General features: G+C 41.7%; 2 protein-coding genes across 8 annotated transcripts in view; both read left to right on the top strand.

Annotated features, from left to right (window-relative positions):
* The first annotated feature begins 6,495 nt into the window (after window positions 1-6,495).
* PIGA (phosphatidylinositol glycan anchor biosynthesis class A) lies at window positions 6,496-19,023 on the top strand. Of its 6 annotated transcripts, none has more exons than XM_034999778.1 (6): window positions 6,496-6,535; window positions 8,510-9,284; window positions 13,565-13,697; window positions 14,462-14,594; window positions 14,753-14,959; window positions 16,691-19,023. In XM_034999778.1, exons 2-6 carry the CDS (start codon window positions 8,567-8,569, stop codon window positions 16,955-16,957), a joined length of 1,458 nt encoding a protein of 485 aa, XP_034855669.1. In that variant the 5' UTR covers window positions 6,496-6,535; window positions 8,510-8,566; the 3' UTR covers window positions 16,958-19,023. The 6 variants fall into 6 exon arrangements, with proteins under 6 accessions (XP_034855669.1, XP_034855710.1, XP_034855703.1 ...); XM_034999819.1 differs by having other exon boundaries at window positions 16,134-16,824; XM_034999806.1 differs by lacking the exon at window positions 6,496-6,535 and adding an exon at window positions 6,575-6,905.
* Window positions 19,024-21,546: 2,523 nt separating this feature from the next.
* The window catches only part of ASB11 (ankyrin repeat and SOCS box containing 11), a 31,249-nt gene continuing 30,820 nt past the window's right edge, over window positions 21,547-21,975 (top strand). Inside the window, exon 1 of one of the 2 annotated variants that reach the window (XM_034999765.1) lies at window positions 21,547-21,768. In XM_034999765.1, coding sequence (XP_034855656.1) covers window positions 21,588-21,768 — 181 coding nt within the window. In that variant the 5' untranslated portion in view covers window positions 21,547-21,587. The remainder of the gene's footprint in view (window positions 21,769-21,975) is intronic. The other variant, XM_034999747.1, reaches the window with a different exon arrangement.

Genomic DNA, 21,975 nt, shown 5'->3' with positions numbered 1-21,975 from the left:
TTTTGTGTTATTTAATATGGTATCACTCTAAATTTTATGCCAAAGGACAAAAACATGTTTTAAAGAGAGAAAGGAATTGAGAAGGGGGAGGGATGGGGAGAGACATGGCACAACAAAACTTGAGGTCAGTTTGGGAAAGCCCAGGGAGTAGCTCTCAGAAAGTTTAAGATTCTAAATGAGGTTAAGCGTCTGCCTTCGGCTCAGGTCATGATCCCAGGGTCCTGGGATAGAGCCCCACATTGGGCTCCCTGCTCAGCAGGGAGTCTGCTTCTCTCTCTGCCCTTCACCCTCATGCTCGCACTCTCTGTCATAGATATATAACATCGTTAACAATACATACATACATACATACATACATACATACATACATACATACATACGGTTAAGCAAGTGTGACCCAAGAATCAGCTGTCTTTGCTTTGAGATTCAATTTGACTTCACTTGACCCACATCTCATGATGGAGGAGAGCTCACTGATAACCCCTGATGTCTTTGAGAACTTGCGTCTTCTGGGTGCTTCCAGCTCCAACTTTGTGCACTGGTTCTCTGGTCGTTCACATCTCCCTTCTCGTGACCAAGGGATTCTTCTCTCTGTCCCACGGCCACCCAGGAAGGGAGCATGGGCCTCTTCCCTTGCTTTTTCTCCAAAATATTCCCACAAATACTTTTTTGATGGCATAGACTTTACTGAAAGTTTGGTAAACCGGAGGGAGTTAGCATTAGCAGAATGAAGGTAGATTTACGAGTATTAAGTGTTTTTAGCAAATTAAAAAGTTAATGCACAGAATCAAGTTGTTTAGCAAATAACTTAAAAATGGATGCCCTCCCCAGCATCTTGCAGAAATAGATAGAAAGATCAATAGATACACAATCTATTACAACACTTCATCACTTTTGTAAATAGTTGTGTTAATGCTTCTCTCTCCATACACTGCGACCTCCTTACAATTGGAAACTGTCCTGATCAAAATTGTGTGACCCAAGCTGTACAATAACAAGGGGGAAGAAGATAACCAACAAACACGGCAAAATAGTTTTGTTTCTCCTGATGCTGCATGGTAGAATTGCTGGATCCTGGCCCAAATCCCTGCCCTTCCTCTCCCGGTCCCTAAGCAGTTCCTGAATTCTCCTCTCGTTCACCCAAGTCCTCTGCGGCCTGTGGCTCCGGGCCCCTGTTCCTTTCCTGGCTTTAGTTCTCAGTCTCTGCCCTGGGGACACGGCTGATCTGGACCTGGCTTGGGACCAGTCCCCATCGTGCTGCCATTATCACTTCTGTCATTTGCTGGCTTTGGCCCAATCATTCCTCTCTGTAACTGTTCCTCTTGCCCCCGCTTTATGACCTTCAAGCCAAAGGGCCTTCTTCCTTCTAGTTTCACTGTTTGAATCCTAGCCTGTTGAAAGGGCTCGTACATAACACATTAGCATTCAACTCCTAGCTGTGTTCCTTCACTCAGTTCCTACCCCTCTCTCCTCTGTAGTTGTTGGTCAAATTCCCCTGAGAGCTGGGGCAGACAGGCAGCCCGAGGGACACTGCACAAAGGAGTCACTTTGCTCATCTTTGGTAAAAAGAGAGTCTAAATTCAAGGACAGGCTCTGCCACCTAATCTCATTGTGAGGCTGAGAAACCCCATGGATCCTTAGTTTCCACACCTGCCAAATGTGGGTGATAATCCCCTCTCCTTGCTCTCAGAGTTGCTAACTTCACCTGAGTTATGGAAAGTGAAAACAATTTGAAAAATACAATGTAAATTACAAATTAAAGGGATCATCCTGAAAGAGAGAAGCATGACTGTGAGCAAATTTCTTGGTTTATGCTGGATTCCCGGATCTTCCCTAAAACCAACTCAAACCATGTTTTGGTTAGTGGCTCTGGCTTCCTAACTGCCATTTAGATGGGGATATAATAGAGAATTCTGGGCTAGGACAAAACTATTTACTGTCTGGCTTTGCACTTCTAACTCTCCGTAACTACCAAGGGATGTGCACTTGGATCTCTGAGGCTGCGTCTGAGCTGGGATGGGGCTGGTCCTCAGGGTGGAGGTGGGATAACTGGCCTACTGCCTTATTAGAATTTACTGGTCATTGTACAGGAGTCCTTGTCATACTAATAGCTTTGGAATGTGGGCTGAAAATTCTCAATTTGTTGCAAAATAAAAATATGTGGGAAGCCTCAAGAGCTTAAAGCAAACACAGTAAATGTGAGTGATGCATGATGTCTCTGATTATCTAAGCCACAAGGCTAGAGAATGTGTTAATAGGGCAGCACAGATCATAAATCTGTGACTAAAGAAAGCAGTGTGGCAGGAGGCCCTTTAGAGTTGGAAACAGATTAGACAGCATAACAGTCAGAGTTGGATGAGATTAAAATACTGAGATACTTGATCAAGGAGATGACACAAATCATCCATTTTAAGGCTTTTTTTTTTTTTTTTTTTAAGTAAACTCTATCCCCAATGTGGGGCTCGAACTTGTGACTCGGAGATGAAGAGTCACACACTCTACTGACCGAGCCAGCCAGGAGGCCCCCATTTTAAGGCTTTCAAGGAAAGTAGTAGTTTGGTGAAAATTGTGACCTTAATGGATTTGGTCACTGGGTCAACAAGAGCTGGACTTTGTCTAATTTACTCATAATCCTCAGTGTGAAAACAGTGGCTTACATTTAGTAGGTACCTAATAAATAATAATCAATAAATAATAAAGAAGTATTACATTAATTTTGTGGAAGCCCAGGATGAACTCTCATTCTCCACGGCCTCTCTCCAGGTGGCTTTTCATCATTCAGTATCTTGCCTGAGCTTCTTTGCTGCATAGCCATTGGCGATCAAGAGGAGAGTATCCATTAGGTCATTCCTCTGTGCATAAGCACTTACTAATTAAGCTTCTGCTGCCTCTCATTTACTGATGACCCATTGGCCAAGCAAGTCACACAGCCCAGCCTGGAGTCAGTGTCGGAGGGGATAAGATAAGAGTGTGAATACTGGAAGGTGGTTCATTGAAAGCCGCCAATGTAAACGCCTCCCCTGCCAATGTAAACGCCTCCTACAAGCCTGGTTCCTGTCTCTAGCCACATGCAGAGCCCTTAGTCTTTGTCATTCTTCAAGAGCTGAACCCTGTTCATGTCTCCCTGCTTCCACATACAGAGTCCAGGACCTGTGGTGGCTTTGGTTGGATTACCATTTTGCATTTTGGTTCTCTTTCCGGCACGCGGAAATCTTTGTTCTTTTTTAAATCACAGCTATAACATTTTGATTTTCTCATATCTCTTTTTCTTTTTGAAGCAGAATGGGGAGTGAATCGTCTCAAGATGTTAATTGAAAATATTATTTCGGCTGCAAGTCTGGCTCAACATCAAGTCCATTTTCCTCAGGAAGATCCTCCACCAGTTTGCTTCAACTTTTGCTGGAAATGCCACCGTTGTCCTGTCTGAATCCCCCCCCCCCCCCCCCCGCCCTCATCCCTGCATAACCACAGTAGTATACACTGGACAGTCAGCACCTGTCTCTCTACCTTGTTCCTATTGTTCTTGGAATGATCTTGCTCCCAACAGTTGCATGAGCACCTTTTACTTCTACGCTGAATGCTGGCAGCTAGAAATACTCTTTCCCTCTGAACTCCCAGTGTTTTTCTTGTAGTTCTCTTACAGTGCTTATCACTTCCTACCTCTTCTCACAGGTATGCCTTAACTCCGTCTTGGTTCCTTGGGTGTAAAGCTCGTGCCAGAATTTCCCTGCCTCGTGTCTTGTATATAGATAGGAGGCTCTCGATACAAATATGTGGCCTTCCCACTCCAAAATTATCCAAGGGAGCTTGGAGTTGAATTTACAAAGAGCTCGATTTCAAGGGAAGGGGATATCGACATTTATTTTATACCTTCTCCATTTATAGGCCATTTTATACCACAACTGGTACTGACTGCCCTCATATTTTACTAAGTGTAATCAGAATACACTGCCTGTAAGTATTTTACTTTAATTTTAGTAGTTTCTAAGAAAATTCTCTAAAAGCATACCTTGATTCCATACATTTAAGCAGCACACTATAATTAGAATTATCCCTAGTTTTATAACTTAATCCTGATGCTACAACTTTGCTTTGACTTTTAGAAAGTAGCCTTAAATTTTAACTGACTATAAATAGAGTCTCATACCCACATGAGATTGTGAGCCATGTGCAGAATTATGATTTATTTGCCTTTAATGCTCAGTGCCTAGGTCAGAGACTGGAGCATGATGAATGAATTTCAATGTTTTCAGACTGCCAGAACCTATACACTTCACTGGAACAGCCTGTAGTTTTCTCAGCCCTCTCCCCCGCCACAGAGACTCAGCAACAGTGTGCCTTTATTAATTATTTATAAAGGTCAGCCTGTCCTACAGTATTTAAAACACAAAGAACATTTCAAGGAAACTGGATTGTTTTTTACTATTGCAAAAGGTATATAAAAGCTAGGAAGGATTTAAAAAAACTTTTAAAACATAGGGACTATGTTTAATATTCCTTGTATTCCCCACAAAGCCTTCCACGGAGTCGGCACTCAGTAAATGTTTGATGATAAAGGTAGAAAATATTCTGTTTTGAAAAAAGATCACAACTCTTTTGAAGGAATATTGGCATTAGGATCTTAGAATTTCAAATGGGTATTGTGATTAGAACTATGGCACTGGCAAACCAGGGGATCAAGAAATGGGCTTACTATACTTTCCAGGGTCTCTGCCCACACCCTGTGTCTTAAAACCTATCACAAAAATGAAAAGGAGACCAAAGCAATGCTGTAGCATCTGGTAGTGTTGGTGCGATCTGGGCAACCAACTGCAACTTATTAAGCTTGAATAAGTATCCTTGAGCCTTCATTATCTTTATTCTCTGATGCTTCAATATTAGTGCAGCGTATCTATTCCTACTTGACTTAAATAACTTCAACTCATTAAAGTTAACTCACTAATACACTTCAAATCCTACAATCAAAATGCTCTTTGAATTATATCACTGAACTGTAATTTTTAAAAAAGATTTATTTAGTTTTAGAGGGAGGGAGGGAGAGAGAGAGAAGGGGCAGAGAGAGAGAATCTTCAAGCAGACTCCCTCTCCCCCGCCCAGCGCTGAGCCAGACGCTGGGCTCAATTGCACGACCCATGAGATCAAGACCTGAGTCAAAACCAAGAGTCAGAGGCTTAATGGACTGAGCCACCCAGGTACCCCTGAACTGTAATTTTTATATGGCACACTCCATAAAATATTTTTAATACATTTTATTGGGTATATAATATGTTTTTACTGGGACTGTACCGGTATTGGATAAAAAAAATTCATTAATACAACTAAAACTTATTCAATGTCTATTACCAGGAACAAACCCTGCCTCAGCTTACTATCTGGCCAGGAGGGCAGACATTTAACAAGAAAATTCAATTGCCAGTTTTCAGAAAGAAGTCCATGTGAGATCCCAAGAAGATAGAGTTCAGGAAGGCATCTGCTCTTCCAAAGTGTATGCAAGGCAGAGCTGGGGGAACTCCAAGCACCAAATGGAAGGGGTGGAGGGTCATCAGACCACTTCCACGGATTCATTAGCCTCCTGGCCAAGCACCACCATAGCCAGTTGAACCAGTCTGAGTGGGAATTGATATTTCAGGTCAGACCTTGGATTTTTTTTCTTCGGAGTGCCTGATAAAATATAAGATACCCAGTTAAGTTTGAATTTCAGATCAACAACGAGTAATTTTTTAGTAAGGTCTCCAATGTTTGGGATATACTTGTATAAAGAGTGTTTATCTGAAATTCAAATTTTTATAAAATTTGATTTTATTTTACTCTTTATCTGTGTATTTTTATTTGCTACATCAGGCAACCCTAGCAGGGTGGCTAAGAACAAGCATCGTTCTGCTGCGGCACAAGAAAACCACAAACACAACGCCACCACGACCCCGGTAGCCTTCCGCCCCAAAAGTCTCTCCAATTCGAAGCCAGTGAGAACGGGCTTCCAGAAAACAGACGCTGTAACTAGGCAACCAAGACGCGAACCCACCCGACCTTCCGCAGAATTCAGGTTTAAAAGTGCGGTGCATCCTGGGAGTGAGTTTTCTAAGTTCGGCTTCGCTTCCAAAGGCCACCAGACTACAACTCCCAGCAGCCCTAAAGGCTCGCGGCGAGTCACGCTGGGATTTCTGACTTTACCCTGAGGAAAGCTCCTGGTAGGCTGCTTGTGTCAGAAGAGACAAGGGACGGTTTCTAGAGATTCGCGACACTAAGAATTCATCTAAAAGGTTAAACCGAGGATTACTACTTTCGATGCAGAGAAAACTAGTCCTCCCGAACATTGCGAAAACATGTGCCTACGCGCGCTGACGTTACATCCCGCGCCGAAGGGTGGGGACTGAGCGGCGCTCCTGCACGTGATGCCAGCGCATCTTTGCGATTGGCCGCCTCGGGGGCGCGGCGCTCGGGCGCGGACGCCTCGGATTGGTGTTTCGGGGTAGCGGGGTGGGACTCTGGCTGCAGCCGCGGGAGGTCCGGACACTGGCGGCCATGGGACTCGCCGGTAAGTGCGCGTCTGACCCTGCGCCGGCACTCTCGGCCGCTTCCGGATGGGACTGGGCTGCACCCGTGGGAGTGTGGCCGGCGATGGAAGGGGCGAACCTGGCGAGGCTTAGAAGCTCGGAAGTCGGGGTCGAGAGCCTCTGGAGTCGAGTGGGGCTGAGGGGCGCTGGGGCGGCCGCGCTGGAGCCGGTTCCGCCGAGACTGAGGCGGGCAGGGTGAAGGGCTCTGGGACCCCCAGCCTCAGACCCCTGCCCACTGTCTGGCCATCCTCCTCCTTTTGGGCCTGGCGAGACCCTGCTTGACTCCAGCGGGGTCGCTGATTGAGCAGGGTCGTCCCTTCCTTGGCCCTGGCGCTCTTCGGTGACCTCTCAGTGAGTGAAGCCGGGGAATTGCCCAGGGTGTGGGTGTGGAAGCACCGTCCTCTTGACCCACGCCCCCGCAGGGTCTCCCTAAAGCTCTTTGGGAGCGTCTGCTGCTGACTGCCCAGGGACTCGTTGGCCATGGTGGGTGTAAATTTACGGCCATCTCGCATTTGCCACTTTAGTGGCTGGGTGGAGACCTTGGGCAAATCGCTCAACTTGTTCGGCTTCTCATTTGTAAAGCGAGGGAGGTATTCCTGGATCTCCAAGCCTCTCGTCGGCTTTAAAATCTAAGATTCTATGGTGGTTCCGTTTGTTCAGCTTTTACGCCATAAAGATGTTAGGTGTGATAACCCGATGGAAGTAGGCTGACTCCTCACAGAACGTTTGCAGGTTAATGACAAAACTTCAGATAATTTCATGTGGTTCTTTACCCTTTTTTAAAAATCATTCATATTTTTAAATTGAATACAACCGGAAATTCATGTTTAGGTGACAAACCACAGTAAGAAAATGTTACTGAAACCACTTAAAAGTACAAAACTGAAGAATCGCAATATTTGGTAATCTTGAATCTTAATTAGTAAATTCAGGTCAACAAACACTTATTGAGTATTTCTGAGAATATATTTAAACTATAGATGATTTCGTTGGCAAGAAGAGATAATTAAGGGTTTACACAGGCTGTTACTTTGCATTTCCTGAGTTTGCAGGTGAAATCAGAAACTCAGACCTTAGGATGGCTTTCCATTATACAGTTCAGTTTCCGGAAGTGTGGGGATCTCATTTGTCAATCTGAGGAAGATTTTCACTAGCTTTCCAGGACACGCTTTGGCTTTAAAAGTAAGAATCTGTGATAGTACTGAGTACTGAGTGGGCATTTTGTGCTGATGAGGATCTAGAGGACCCCTGAGATCAATATTTCCTACGTTAGATGTAGAAAATGGCCCCAGATCCACTCCATCTCGAATTGAGCCTTTATCTTTAGACTTCAAACCAAAGAGAGGGACACTTCTGGAAGAAAGGCCTACTTAACTGAAAGAAAGGTTAAGAAAATGAAAGCAGTTTATCGCCATCCTTGAATAAGGAAGAGGAAAACGTAGATGGGTGTCAGCAGCCTGTGCTGTAGGTGATACTTGAAAAAGCTACTGTCAAAAAGACACTTCTAGCTCCAGGTATATTTTAGTATAAGCCACACAGTGAATAGCAAAATTGTATGAGATTCGTTGCATCAGTGGCTAAGCTCTAGAGCAGGGTTGGCAAACTTTTTCTGGAAAGAACCATATATTTAATTATTGGAATGAACTGGTTTGTTAGCATAGCACATTCTTCTCTACTGTGATGTAACAAACTAATTTTTAAAAATTATGTGTAGCAGTATTTTTAAAGCAAAATTAAAATGTAAGGGCATTGTGCAATCTAGTTTTGTTGTATAGCACAGAGTAAATGCTAAGCAAGTAAATGTCAGGTGAGTAATTTCATTATATGCTTGTGTTTTATTTCTCGGGGGAAAGCTAGCAAATTTACATTAGCATAAAACAGCGTTTATATCTGGATTTGGAAAAGGTAATGTATTTTGTCTCTGAGCTGAGATCTTGTTTTACTCTCTCTTTCAGGTACTAGACGACACATAACCGAGTTGCACTGAGGACAGATGCCTAAACCATCTCAGCATGGCCTATAGAGGAGGAGGTGGGCATGGCCAGCCTCCCTCAGCTGTGCGCTCCCGTGTTAGCCCTGGAAGTCTGTCAACATGTAGGACCCGCACCCATAACATATGCATGGTGTCGGACTTTTTCTACCCTAACATGGGAGGCGTGGAAAGCCACATTTACCAGCTCTCTCAGTGCCTGATTGAAAGAGGGCACAAAGTGATCATTGTCACCCATGCTTATGGAAATCGGAAAGGCATCCGTTACCTCACTAATGGCCTCAAAGTCTATTACTTGCCTCTGAAAGTCATGTACAACCAATCTACAGCCACGACCCTCTTTCATAGTCTGCCGTTGCTCAGGTGCATATTTGTTCGGGAGAGAGTCACAATAATCCATTCACATAGTTCTTTTTCTGCCATGGCCCATGATGCCCTCTTCCACGCCAAGACAATGGGGCTCCAGACAGTCTTCACGGACCATTCCCTTTTCGGATTTGCTGATGTCAGCTCGGTGCTCACAAACAAGCTTCTAACTGTGTCTCTTTGTGACACAAACCACATAATTTGTGTCTCTTACACTAGTAAGGAAAACACTGTGCTAAGAGCAGCACTGAATCCTGAAATAGTGTCCGTCATTCCTAATGCTGTAGATCCTACTGACTTCACTCCAGACCCATTTAGAAGGCATGATAGTATAATAACTATTGTTGTTGTCAGCAGACTTGTTTACAGAAAAGGTAATGAAATGATAGCTACAATTGCACTGCACAGACTTTTTTTTTTCTTGTAGAAAGCTGTTGAATACTTGAATGTAATGATTGTTTGGCTTTTCGTTTTGTTCTATGGTTTTATAACTACTTCTGCATTAAATATAGCAAAGAAAGGTCTAATATTGTCTTATACATCCAAAAAGAAATTTTTGGAATGGTGGTGAATGCTTCCCGCTCCCCCCACCTTTGATGCTTTAATAGTTACTTAAAAATAAAAACCGTGATCTGATGTTGTTTAATAGGTCAGGTCTTTTTAAAGTTAAAACAGCCGTGTATGTGTGGTAAGAAGTAAAAGGCTGAGCCCACCGTGTAGCCCTTTCTGATGGCAAAAGTCATGTCTTTCATTGCAGGTATTTTAAAAACTCAGAAAAAGCACAGGGGTGAAAACTAAAATCAGCTGTAACTGTACTATTCAGGGATGACCCTTAGGAATATTTTGATTTACAATTCTCCTGTGTTTTATGCATATCCTCAAAATCAATGAGCTTGTCCCACACATGGCTGTTTTGCAGCTTGTCTGTTTCATTTAGTCACAGATTGAGACATTAAGAACATGTAGGCAAGTAAGTAGTGAAGGCAGGGGGATTAGACAGCCTGGAGTCTGATCCTGGCTGCATCCCGTTGTGTGATTGAGGACAAGCTACTTAACGTCTCTGAGTCTCAGTTTTTTCCTTTGTATGATTTGGGCAACAAGGGGAATCTTGTGAGGGTTCGGTGATGGTTCCTCTGAAGTACTTAGGCCAGTTGGTATTTGATAAGTGTCTGCCGTTACCAAGGAGGATTTTTTTTTTTTTTTTAGTGCCTCCGCAGCACTTACTGGACACCGCAGTAGCATTCGTAGAGCCTCGGGTACTAGAAGCTTGGAACAGTCTGATTATTCAAAACCTAACTGGTCTTCTGGATGGTATTTGAAAACCTGTCCAGTAATCAAAATTGTCACTTCAAGTAGGGAATTATTAAAAAAATAACATGTACCCTTCCTTAAATACTTGAATTTGACTCAAAATGTTATTAACGTGCACGGAGTTGCCAACAGTCTGATGTCGGCTTGCAGGCGTAAGACTACTGGTCTACCACTTGGAGCTGCGTCAACTTTCTGGCACAATCTCCTTCAAAAAGCATAATTTATAGTTGCCACTTTAGGTTTTTTTTTTTTTAAGCGGGGTGAGAATGTAATGGTATATGAAATAATGTACTTCTATTTTATACAGTGGTTTAAGATAACCCCTGATCTGACTAGAGCTTTTTTCCGTAACCTTGCTTTGTTGGATTTTTCGAACCATTCAGCTTAGTTTCATAGAAACTTATTCTGTCAGTTTATGTGCTGTTTAACTAAATTACCCAATGCAATAAGAAGTGTAACTGGCATCAAACACGTGGACAAATGCAGCTGATTGTTGGTAAGCACGAAGCTCAGCGGTGGGATCAGCAGCGTCCCGGTGTGCTAGGGACCGGCCTGAAATCCACGCATGGGCCTTGGTCAGTAGGCTTTATATTTGGAACAGAGCCTTGGTTGATCCAGCAATCCACTTAAGCAGAGGTTGGTGGGAAAACTGCTGAACTGCATTTTCTGGGGTGAAGGCATGCTCTTGTGATGTGCTTTCATTCCTGAATCAAGAAGATGTGAATGGACCAGCATTCTCTGTTTGAATCCCTCTTGGGATATTGGTGATGTGTTTGTTGTAACTTAGAAAATGTGCCTAGTTTGTCTTTTAATCACACAGTATATCTTCGTGAGATAGCTAGCCGAGCAAGCGTGTGATGCACGCATGGTCGAGGATCAGAACAAAATGAACAATTTGTACAAAGATTAAACCTGTTACCTTTACTTCACTAGTGATGGTATTTTAACCAGCTGAGCTAACCACCAGCCACAGAGTGAAGGTATGGCCTGTCATGTTCTCAAATTCAGTACTTTGACAAATACTGAACCCTCTCCATATGCCAGGCACCGTGTAAAAAGTAACATTCTCAGAAGGAACGGCCACATCCGTAGCCCAAAAGTGAGTAGCTGTATTTCTGGTCCGTTACTTATTAATTAATTAATTTCCTTAGGAGGTGTTCCTTTGGACCAGTTCTCAAAGGCCCACTGCCACGTATTGAGAGAGAGGATAAGTCCCAGTTCTTATCCCCCAGGTTTTCTGGCTACCTTCCTCCTCTAGAGCCTGTTTTGCTCTCAGTCAGGGTTTCCCGGTGCCCTGTGCATGCGCAGGCACAGCCCACTTCCTGCTGTGGTGGTAATGACAACTTCCATTTATATTCTGCAGTTGATAAAGCCTGTGCATGGTACAGTACCTCACTTGACCCAACAACTGTAGGGTAGATGTTATCTGCATGTAACAGACAAAGAAACTGAGTCTCAGAGAGGGTAAGTAACTCGCTCAGGTTACACAGTAAGTATCAGAGATGACAAACATGAGTTCAGCTCTTGAGTTAAGGTCTCCTGTTCCCCTCACCTCTGGCCCAGCTTCTAGGTATATGTAGATTGATTAGATTCTTTGAAATACTGTTAGACTGAGCTTTAAAAGCAGTTTGAATCATGATTTTCCTTTGTCCATTATTTTGTGTGACTATGGCAATTGAAAGCCCTTTTGTATGTTCCATTGTGTTAGACTCCTCTTAGAGGCAGGAGAGTATCTTTTATTGTTTGGGAAAACCTTTTATTCTTAGAATAATGTTATAGATCATTGATAATATTAATCACTTCTGTTTCTTATAAGGTAGTTGTCAGGATTAAATGACATAATGCACTTAAGGGACATAGCCCGATGTAGTAACCACTCAGTAAATGTTAGTTGTTATCAGCAGTTATGATTATTACTCTATATGTGTTGCATTTTTCATTTGAAGAATGGGTTCTCAACCTCTGTATTAGAAGGGAGAAGGAAAGGAAAGAAAGAAAATGAAAGAATTAAAGGAAGCTAAATGTTAAAAGTCATTAAGCCACCTTCTGGTTTATGTAGAAATCCAGTTGATGGATTTTGTAATTGTCTCAAAACAAAGATAGCTAAGATTTTAATGAGAAACCTTCACAATTCAGAAAAGCTGCATGTGAATTTATGTTTGCTAATGCAATCATATTTTGAAAATACTGGCCGAGTTTACTTAAATCCTTACTTTGAATTATTTAATAAAAATGACCCCGCATAAATGATTTCTCCCACCATCTTTTTTTATAATTCATCTGCCTGTACTTGGGAAGATTGATAGAAAAAGTGCAATTCTTATGTATGTGCTTGTGTATGTATGCATTTCTTAATAAACTTTAACTGGGTTATTTTACATTTACTTTTACTTTTGAATGTGTCCAATTGATAGTTGTTACTGAACTAAATTCCCAAATAGTGTCAACATTGCTGTCACTTTAGATAGCCACTTTCAGACTGGTAGGGCATGGTTTATGTTACTGCTTTCTAACCTGAGGTTGTGTTTACGTATTATAAGAAAAGTATTTCATTAAAGAAAGGAACCAAGATGCACCCTTCTGTTCTCTGGACTATAATGATCTGGCAGTTGAGGTCCTGCCACCTTCATTTACTCTCCTTCAAGGGAAGTGGGCTATGTACGGCAGGTTTGGACGGACTGCTCTTAAATTTGACTGATACTAAAAAAAAAATTTTTTTTGACTACTACTATGGCGTTCGTTCTTTACAAGATCCTCTGTACAAACTGCCTTCTCAACAAAGTGGAGGCTGCAGTTACACTTTGTTGCTTAGCCCCTTCCTGTGGTGGGAAGTGGAACACATGTAGAAATTTTGTAGCTGAAAGAGACCTTGGACTTCAGATACATTTGGTCTCTTCATTTTCTATATCAGAAAACTTTCCCACAATCAAAGAACTTGCTCATAAAATGGCTGGGACAAGACCTAGATCTCCAGTCAGCTGTCAGGCTCTGTAGAAAACTTAAATGTTAGCTACGTCAAATACCTTTTTTAGAAGTAGGTGATGTGTAAACACAAGTGAATAACTTAAAGAATATTACGTCAGAATGAAACAGAATAGTCTGGGTATTGGGTAACAATGGATGTCAGTGTATGTATCTTTAAGAATTGCAACTCTTAGGATACCACTGGTAGTTTGGACACTCCACCTTCCCAGGAAAGGTTTGAGAGTTAGTTTCTCTACTTAAGGAGGGCATAGCTAATACTTTTCAAAGTGAGTGGTTTCTCAGTTCTGATGAGTTGTTTTTTTTTTTTAAGTTTAAATGTTAACAATTTCCAACATTCAACTTTATTTTATATTTTCAGGGACTGATTTGCTTAGTGGTATAATACCTGAACTCTGTCAGAAATACCCAGATTTAAATTTCATAATTGGAGGAGAGGGACCTAAGAGAATCATTTTGGAAGAAGTACGAGAAAGGTACCAGCTCCATGACAGGTATTGATGGATTCTGTATTGTCTTGGGTGAGAAAATATATTACCTAAATTCAGTTTTGGTTACATGTGTCTGTTAAGTGGGCAGCTTCTCCTACATGCACTTGATGAAAAAATGTAACACGAGACCTATTTTAAAAAAGTGTGTAAAATGGGAAATCTTAATTTTAACAAATCACAATTTAATTTTTTTTGTTAGTCCAATATTATTTGACTTTTAGGGGCAATGGTTGGAAGTACCCTGGAAGGCACGTGCACGTGCACGCGCACACACTCACACACAAAACAACCACTTTGGAAATGTTTGTAGATTTTCAAGCCTTGCTGAGTTGTGATTTGTATAGCATGGCCCAAATCATGTAAGTTGTCCTGCACACACAGATTCAAATACTTCTCTTTCTCAGTAACTTAGAAAGGTATTTGCTGTGAAGCGTCAATTTAAAAGGGGCCTTTTTCTGTTTAGAAATGACTCTTTAATAATTACTCACCAAAGTATATTAATATCTTCACTAAATGCCAACTAATTTTGGAGAAGATGAAATTTGTAGGCGTGACAAAAGTTAGAAATATGTTAGCTGCATGAGTTTTAACCAAATAGCTTTAAAGGACTCTTTTAGATCAGAATATGGGGATATTAATCTTTTGTGGTAGAAAACATCAGAACCAGCAGTGATCTAAGTATAATGTGAATAGCACACTTGGCTTCTAAATGATATTTATTTTCTAGCATGATTTTCACTCCCTTCTTCTTTCATTTCAAAAATCAGAGTGCGTCTCTTGGGAGCCTTAGAACACAAGGATGTTAGAAATGTCTTAGTTCAAGGACATATTTTTCTCAATACTTCCCTTACCGAAGCATTCTGCATGGCGATTGTGGAAGCAGCCAGTTGTGGTTTACAGGTAAAAAGCTTTGAGGGCTTACATGTTGGGGTTCCTGTACTTGTTATTCTGAAAAATAAGCAGATGCATTCTGTAGTGACTTTTAATTTAGGTTAGTTTTGCTGATTTTCCTGAGATATGAACTATGGTGTATTGTATATTCTTTTTCTCTTTTTAAGGTTGTAAGTACCAGGGTTGGTGGAATTCCTGAAGTACTTCCAGAAAATCTTATCATTCTGTGTGAGCCTTCCGTCAAGTCCTTGTGCGAGGGTTTGGAAAAAGCGATTTCCCAGCTGAAGTCAGGAGCATTGCCGGCTCCCGAAAATATCCATAACGTAGTAAAGACTTTCTACACCTGGAGGAATGTTGCGGAAAGAACTGAAAAAGTATGTCATGTGCTAAGCAAAGGGTATTTGAAGATTGTGTCTAAATTCTTGGCGTTTCACGTACACGTTTGCTTTTTCTTGTATAGGTTTACCCTTTCTGTTGCTTAAGTATATGAAGTCTCTTCAGATGAAAAGAAATGCACTGTGTACTACTTTTGGTGTATGCTAGGCTGAGTTTCTAGTCAACTCGTTGCATTTGACATCTGAAAATAGCAGTAATGCCATCTAGACCTTTCATTAAAGTGGCCATAGAGGAAGTTACCAAATTTTCTAGAAGTCACAACCTTAAAGGCCAGACTGATAACTAAAATCTACTCTTAGACGTTTTCTTGAGGCTGTTTCTGATTCTAAAAAGCATGTCGGTCTATTAGAAAATACATGGTTTTGCTTAGTCCAATGGCGGCAACTTTAACACTTGCAAACGTTTAATTCAGGCTCCTTCCCAAAACTCTTGCATCACCTTGGCTAAGTACCTTGATTATCTATGGGAAGAGGATTTTTGCATCTCTGGGCTGACTGAGAACATAGTAAGTTAGGATTCAGAATGCACGTGACAGATATTGGAAATACCACAAATAAAAAGCGGCGATAGAGAATTTGTAGTTGCTCTCTTAATTCTACCTGTTCTGCACAGGCCGTTTCGATCCTTTTCAACTCCTCCTCCGTAGTTTAACTGTGCTTATTTAGAAAATTGATGAAGAAATTAAATTGGAGTTCACGCTGGAAACATACTTTGTCAACTGTTCTAATTCACCAGTCTCAGCATAATTCGGACTGAAATGTATCCCAGATGTTTTGAGGGTAGAAGAGCTAGCTGGAAACAGCCGTACCTTTCCAGAGGCTGCTGGCCTGTAGAGCTCGCCCTGCACGTCCCAGCCTTCCTGAGTTCCAAAGGAGATGGCTCACAGGTCCACTGTGTGACAGTGACCACAAGTCATGCTCGAATGCAATCGAAACAGATAAATGCTGGCCTCGTTTATGTGTTGGAACTAAGTGTGTTTACGGATCTTTGTTTTTAAAATATTTCTGAATTTTGTGCTTAGCAGCGCTTCCAAACAGCAAGCCACCTACTACCGGTTCTCAGTGGTAAACGTTGTTTTGTTTGCCAAAAGTGTTTGACCTATGCCATCTACTAAAATTTCCCCCATCTTTTTCCCCTTCCTTTTATTTGGAGTCCACGAAATGGTTCTGTATAGTCTCACCATCCGTGCTCAGCAACACGGCCTCCCGTGGCTGTGGAAAGAAGAGCCTCTCAGTACTCAGCAGCGCACTAGATTAGAGCTCTCTGATGGTGGTTGATGTCTGCCAGCTAGCCGTGAGAGCTGCTCAGCCGAATCAAGGAATCTTAGAAGGCCAGTCCTGCTTCAGGAAGTCACTGCTGAATTAACTATGGCCTCGACAGAGGTGACCCGAAAAGCGGTTCCAACTTCTCAGGACTTTGGAATTCTCGTAGTTGGTTAAAATTGATGGTGATCCCCTAGGGGACAGGAGCCTGGCATATTCGTCTCTGTGTGATGCGGTGTCTAGCCCAGTGTTCTGTCCAGGATCAGCACTCCATACGTGTTGAATCACATGGCAATAATTACTTTAATTTCATTAATCACGTCCTTACTAAAACAACAGCAACGAAATGTAAGCGCCTCCTGTTTGCATCTGTAAAGCATCCCTGGTCCGTGCAGGTCGTTGTTTCTTGTGGGTCAGAGTGCTCACTCTCGGCCTCTCTCCCGCCAGGTGTACGACCGCGTGGCAGGAGAAGCTGTGTTACCAATGGACAAACGACTGGACAGACTCATCTCTCACTGTGGCCCAGTAACAGGCTGCATTTTTGCTTTGTTGGCTGTATTCAACTTTCTATTCCTCCTTTTCCTGAGATGGATGACTCCAGATTCTATCATCGATGTCGCAATAGATGCCACAGGGCCCAAGGGCGCCTGGACTCATCAATATCCTTACAGTAAAAAAGGGGGCGAGAATAATGAGATGTCTAAACCCAGGTAGAAGAAAGCCTGGATTGTAAGGTTTTACACATTTGTAATAGTTCTAGTAAGACGATGGAAAATAACCTTGCTTTTTTCTTTTTTTTTAAAGTTAATTTAGTAAGTTATGCTACCTCTATATCATTCAATGTTTTATTTTGAGGAAAGATAAAAACTTATGCAATTCCTGAGTGTAGAAACTCCTTGCACTTACTTAAGACTTAGGAGAGAACATTGAAGCCACTCAGGTATGAAATTTTTCAGACTACTGAAATCCCTCTAACAGAGATGTTTTAAAATTATATTTTGGGAGCTTTGGGTGCTGAAGGGCCAAATGTTTTCTGGGCATTTTTGGGCCAATTTTAAATGTTCTACCATCAATTAGACATTCACCAGATGTTTACAGGTTTTCTTTCGGGAAGTACAACAACGATATGAACTCTTTTTGAGTCCTGTTCAGACACATTTTAGTCATTGAGGTCATGTTCTTAGACGTTTATTTGGTACGCTCAGTGTTACAGATCGTCAGCAGGTTTCTTGAGCAAGATGGTCCATCAGTTATTGGCATGTTTTAAGCATCTCCTACTGTGTGTAGAACATTGAAGTAGGCACTTCGTGCTGTTGAGGACCAGGGGCACATTCAGATGCTCTTTGTTTATCGCTCAGATGGCTCACTTCATTGTAGTCACAGTTGACGGAATGGTAAACTATCTAACATGCCAAAAATGCTCAGGCTTTCAATGCCAGGAAAAATGGTCGGCAGACTCCGATTACTTCTTCGATCTTGTCGTATGTGTTCTCCTAGGTAGAGCCTTTGTCTTAATTTGTGTGTGTGAAAAAGCTTCTTGCTTCTGGAATGCTAGGGACGAATACCACTGTTGGCGACAGTGCAGAGAAACCCTCCGCGCCTTCCCCGGCATCACTGAGTCCTCTGTAAATGCCTTCGTGTTTTCCGAGCAGAACGTACGAGCTGTGCCATCTCCAACTCAGCTGCTCCCCTCCACTACCTTTGATAGAAGTCACTTCCCTTCACTTGTGGCCTAGCTGTTGTCTGAGAAGTCTTGTCAGTGTGCAGGAGTCTTCACCCCAGTATGTTCTATTTATAGCTAATTGAGTCTGAAAATTGTAGGAACACAGTCTCTTTGTGGTTGTCTGTTGTTAACTGTAATCGTTGTTGCCCAGAGCCATGGGTTTTTAAACCCCAAATTATCCACATGGTGTGTCTTATTAACTCCTTGAACTCCTTAGAGTACGTTTTTGTGATAAAGGACTGTGAAATCCAAAGAAAGAGGTGCTTGTGGTGCACTAGGAAGCTGCTGGCAGTATTGGGGTTCTGTACAGGATTGGTTTCCTTTTGTTTTTAACGACAACGCTCATAAAACTTCTTTTTTAAAAAGTATCTTAACATGCCTGTTAACCGGTTGCCACTGATCTGTAAGAAATAACGATTTGTGTTTTGTGCCAAAACACAAATGCGCGAGTGCGATTCTTAAAACCTGGAAGTTAAGGGATCTTTTGTTAAAGAAAAATGGACTGACCCGAACCATTAAATCTTATTGGGATTTTTAATGCACAGAAACTGATTTATGTAAATATGAAATAAACAGTGCCAATATGCACGCTAAAGCAAGAAACTAACCTGTGTTTTTATTTATTTGCTTCAGCAGTTTTTAAGGGCATACTACTATTTGTTCTTACATTTTTGTTTCTCAGCGTATTTTTGAGATGGCCATTCATTTCAGATGGAAATGGGATGTCAACTTGCATGTAAAATATGTAATTTGTAAATCAAAATTATGTCCTTTGTTTTTAACAAAGGGAAGTAAATTTGCTTGTTCTAGTAAATCTTAATTTTCAGGCTTCCTGGATACCTTAATTGTAACTGTCAGTGTTGCACTGGTCAACATGTGGAACCATATTGTTCGACCCCGCTACTTACATTTATTTGAAAGTGAACTTGCAGTGATGAGGAATTTATGAAAAATGTATTGTATTTCTTTTGATATTACAAAAACTAGCACATATGAAACTGGTTTATGAAAACACACTACATGTCCAAAAATAAAGACCAAAATGACATTTTGACAATTTTCTGAGTTTGTCTTCTTTGATGAAGAGAATATGATTTTACTCGTTTAACCGTGCCCCACTCCCACCCCCTCCCTCGTCTGCTTGCTCTTTCACTGCCATTAGATGTGTTGCTTGGTCTGTTAGTAAAATAGGAACTGTCCTTCAGATGATGAATTACTCTGTCATCTTTTCTTTCTAGAGTACGTTGTCTCTACTCGTGGAGTAGCAAGTTGAATTGTGCCTCTGTGTCCTGATCCACACAAGCCCTGTTTTTCCCTGCGCTGGAGTTGTCGCATGAGACAAGTGAATACATCTAGAAGCTATTGTGTGTGCAAACTACATAATTACACTTTCTATCTTGTAAGCTATTTTAAAAGGAATTTGAATTTTGATTTCATTTACAGAAGCCCAGCTTCTCCCACCCCTTTTGTTGGAAGCAGTGGAAAGCAGTCCTCTACGTTGGTATGTTCTGATTTATCTTACGCCAAAACTCATTTTTGGCAAAGTCAGGGTATCACAGGTCTGTGTTTACTTTTGCACAGGATTTTTAAAGGCCTCTTCTCCGTGTTCCTGAAAGAATATGGCGAGATGTTAAATTGTATCATCCCGTGGCTGGGCTTTTTTAAATATGAAATTCTAAAAATTCAAGTTCTGTACAAAATTTAATTTGTATTCACTAGTATTTTGGGGAGTTGATTTTCCTTTGTTCTTTATATTTGGCTATGGCTCAGTGGTTCTTAAGTGGATGTGGTAGAAGGTAGGGGAGGAGGGGGGCTGGCGATTTTGACCCATAGGGGACACGTGGCAGTGTCTGGAGACATATCTGGTTGTTAGCCCTGGATGGGAGTGGGGGTGTTGGCATTGAGTGGACAGAGGGCAGAGGTGCTTCTGGATAGCCTACAATGCTTTTGGATAACCGCGTGCCCCCAACAAAGAATTATCTGGCCCCAAGTATCAGTAGTGCTGAGGCTGAGAAACTGTGGTGCCACAGAGGATTTCGTCTGTGAAGGATGCTGTGAATTAACCCCTTACTTCAGTGGCCTTTTGTGCCCATCTCAAATGTAATGCTCAAACGTAGTTAAAGATGGTCTCTCAGAAATAGCATAGACATCCATTTGAACCTTACAAAAAAGCCGAGCTCCTGATGGCCAACTTTTCTGGTGTATAACACAGAAAGTACAGTCATGTTTTAAATGAAGATTAAGGCCCGAACAAGATTGAATAACATCCTATAATGTCACTGGGCTGACTTGAGTAAAGGACGGGCTTCTTAGAGGGCAGTGTTCTTGTGTTCCCAGATGCTTGTGTTCGCGGATTCTCCTATGTTGGCACTCTCTAGGTAGGAAGCTGTAGGTCGGGACTAAGCTGGGTCCAGAAACCCTGTATGTTGATCTCAGTTCTTGGGCTTGGGAACTGCACCGGATCTTCCCTGGTTCTGTAATTCAGTGAAATGGACGCAGCTTATACTGTGACACAAGGCTGTCTGCTCACACATCAGCCTTTCCCCAGACTATAGGGAGCCAGTTCTCATAGAGGTCGTCATTCTAATTTGCCTGAGTGCTATGAGAAACTCCCATATTTTTTGCATAAAGCATTTAGTAAGTAAGATTTCTTTAGTCTGCTCTTGCAATTTTTTTTTTTTTTTTGGCTTGCCTTTTTCAATCGTTTGTAGAGATTTTTGAAAATCTAATATAGCCAAGAATGAAAGAGGAGACCTGGATTTTCCTCATCTAATTTTTGTAGGTGAGGGAAATGAACAAGAAGTTGATTTCCCTTGTATTGGCCCGCCGACACACGTTGAAGAGTTAGGGCTGGAAGAGAACTGTCCAACGAGGGAAGGTATTGATACATAGAATCTTTGGGTAATTCACCCAGAATGGAGGGCATCTTCTTTATCCATTTTGCTGTAACTCTTCCACAGTCAAGGAGAGTGCCCATATTCCAGTCCGAGGCACCACCTTTACTGACACTTGAAATGGGAAACGCATGATGGGCTTTGCCGGCAGACCTTGTCACGGATGAGACCATGAGAGCAAGTGGTCTAATGCTTTCAATCGGACACATCCACTTGGAGAGGCATCCAAGAGGGGCCCTTTACTAAATACTGCCTTAGAGTAAATGGTCTTGTTCAGATGGTCATATTTTAGATTGGAGCATTATCTCCCCAAAAACCTCAGGAGGAAGAGAAAATGAAATGGTCTGGCGTCAGTTCTTCCCACTTCAGATAACTTGCTCCGTCCCCATGGGATCTGAGAAGTTTGTTTTCTCTCTCCAATAACTGCCTTCCCACATAATGTAGCACAAATTGGGATTTAGGAATAAAAAAGATCCGGCCAGGAATCCTGTGTGTTAAATAGCACTAAGGAATGCAGGTCTAAAAGGAAGTTTCTGGAGTTCATTCCACATTGCTATGAGAGACTGCACACGCAGCCGCCAAATCACAGTTAGCTTAGAATGTACGAGCGAGTTCTCAGTAACAGGAGCACCAAGGGCTAGAAAGTTGAAAATAGATGTCATATGATACCAGTTATAACTCAGTGAGATTTTGCAGTACCAGGAACCTATACAGAGTATAAGCCAAAATGGAAGACAGTCCTGTTTCCTATGGCTTTAAAAACATTTTTATTACAATGTTTGCTACTTTTTTTTTCTTCAAACTTTTAATTAAAGTTTGTTTGGCTCTCCTAACTCACTTCTATATCGTCAAAGGAAATAGAAAAGAAGCGGCTAGGATAGCAGAAGAGATCTATGGTGGAATTCCAGGTAAAAATACACGGATTTGCTCCTAAAACTTAAAAAAAAAAAAAAACCCTCCTAGATAGTTCATATGAATAATATTTCTAGAGGGCAGATTTTATTTATACTTTGGCTTTGTGTGGGTAGTTTTAAAAATTATTATTTAAAGTAGCAAATGATTTTGACTGCACCAATTTGAAGGATTTTCAGCTTTATTTTTTGCAAGTTTGTAGT

The sequence above is a fragment of the Mirounga leonina genome, unplaced genomic scaffold, assembly GCF_011800145.1.
Source record: "Mirounga leonina isolate KUSES-001 unplaced genomic scaffold, KU_Mleo_1.0 Mir_101595, whole genome shotgun sequence".
Classification (NCBI taxonomy): Eukaryota; Metazoa; Chordata; class Mammalia; order Carnivora; family Phocidae; genus Mirounga; species Mirounga leonina.
The sequence above is the reverse complement of the archived record's forward strand: the minus strand, read 5'-3'. Positions and strand labels throughout refer to the sequence as shown.

Coding starts and splice junctions, on each gene's coding strand:
- PIGA (XM_034999778.1), top strand. CDS start 8,567: ATGGCCTATAGAGGAGGAGGTGGGCATGGCCAGCCTCCCTCAGCTGTG. Junction 9,285..13,564: donor CAGACTTGTTTACAGAAAAG/GTAATGAAATGA, acceptor TTATATTTTCAG/GGACTGATTTGCTTAGTGGT. Junction 14,960..16,690: donor TTGCGGAAAGAACTGAAAAA/GTATGTCATGTG, acceptor CTCTCCCGCCAG/GTGTACGACCGCGTGGCAGG.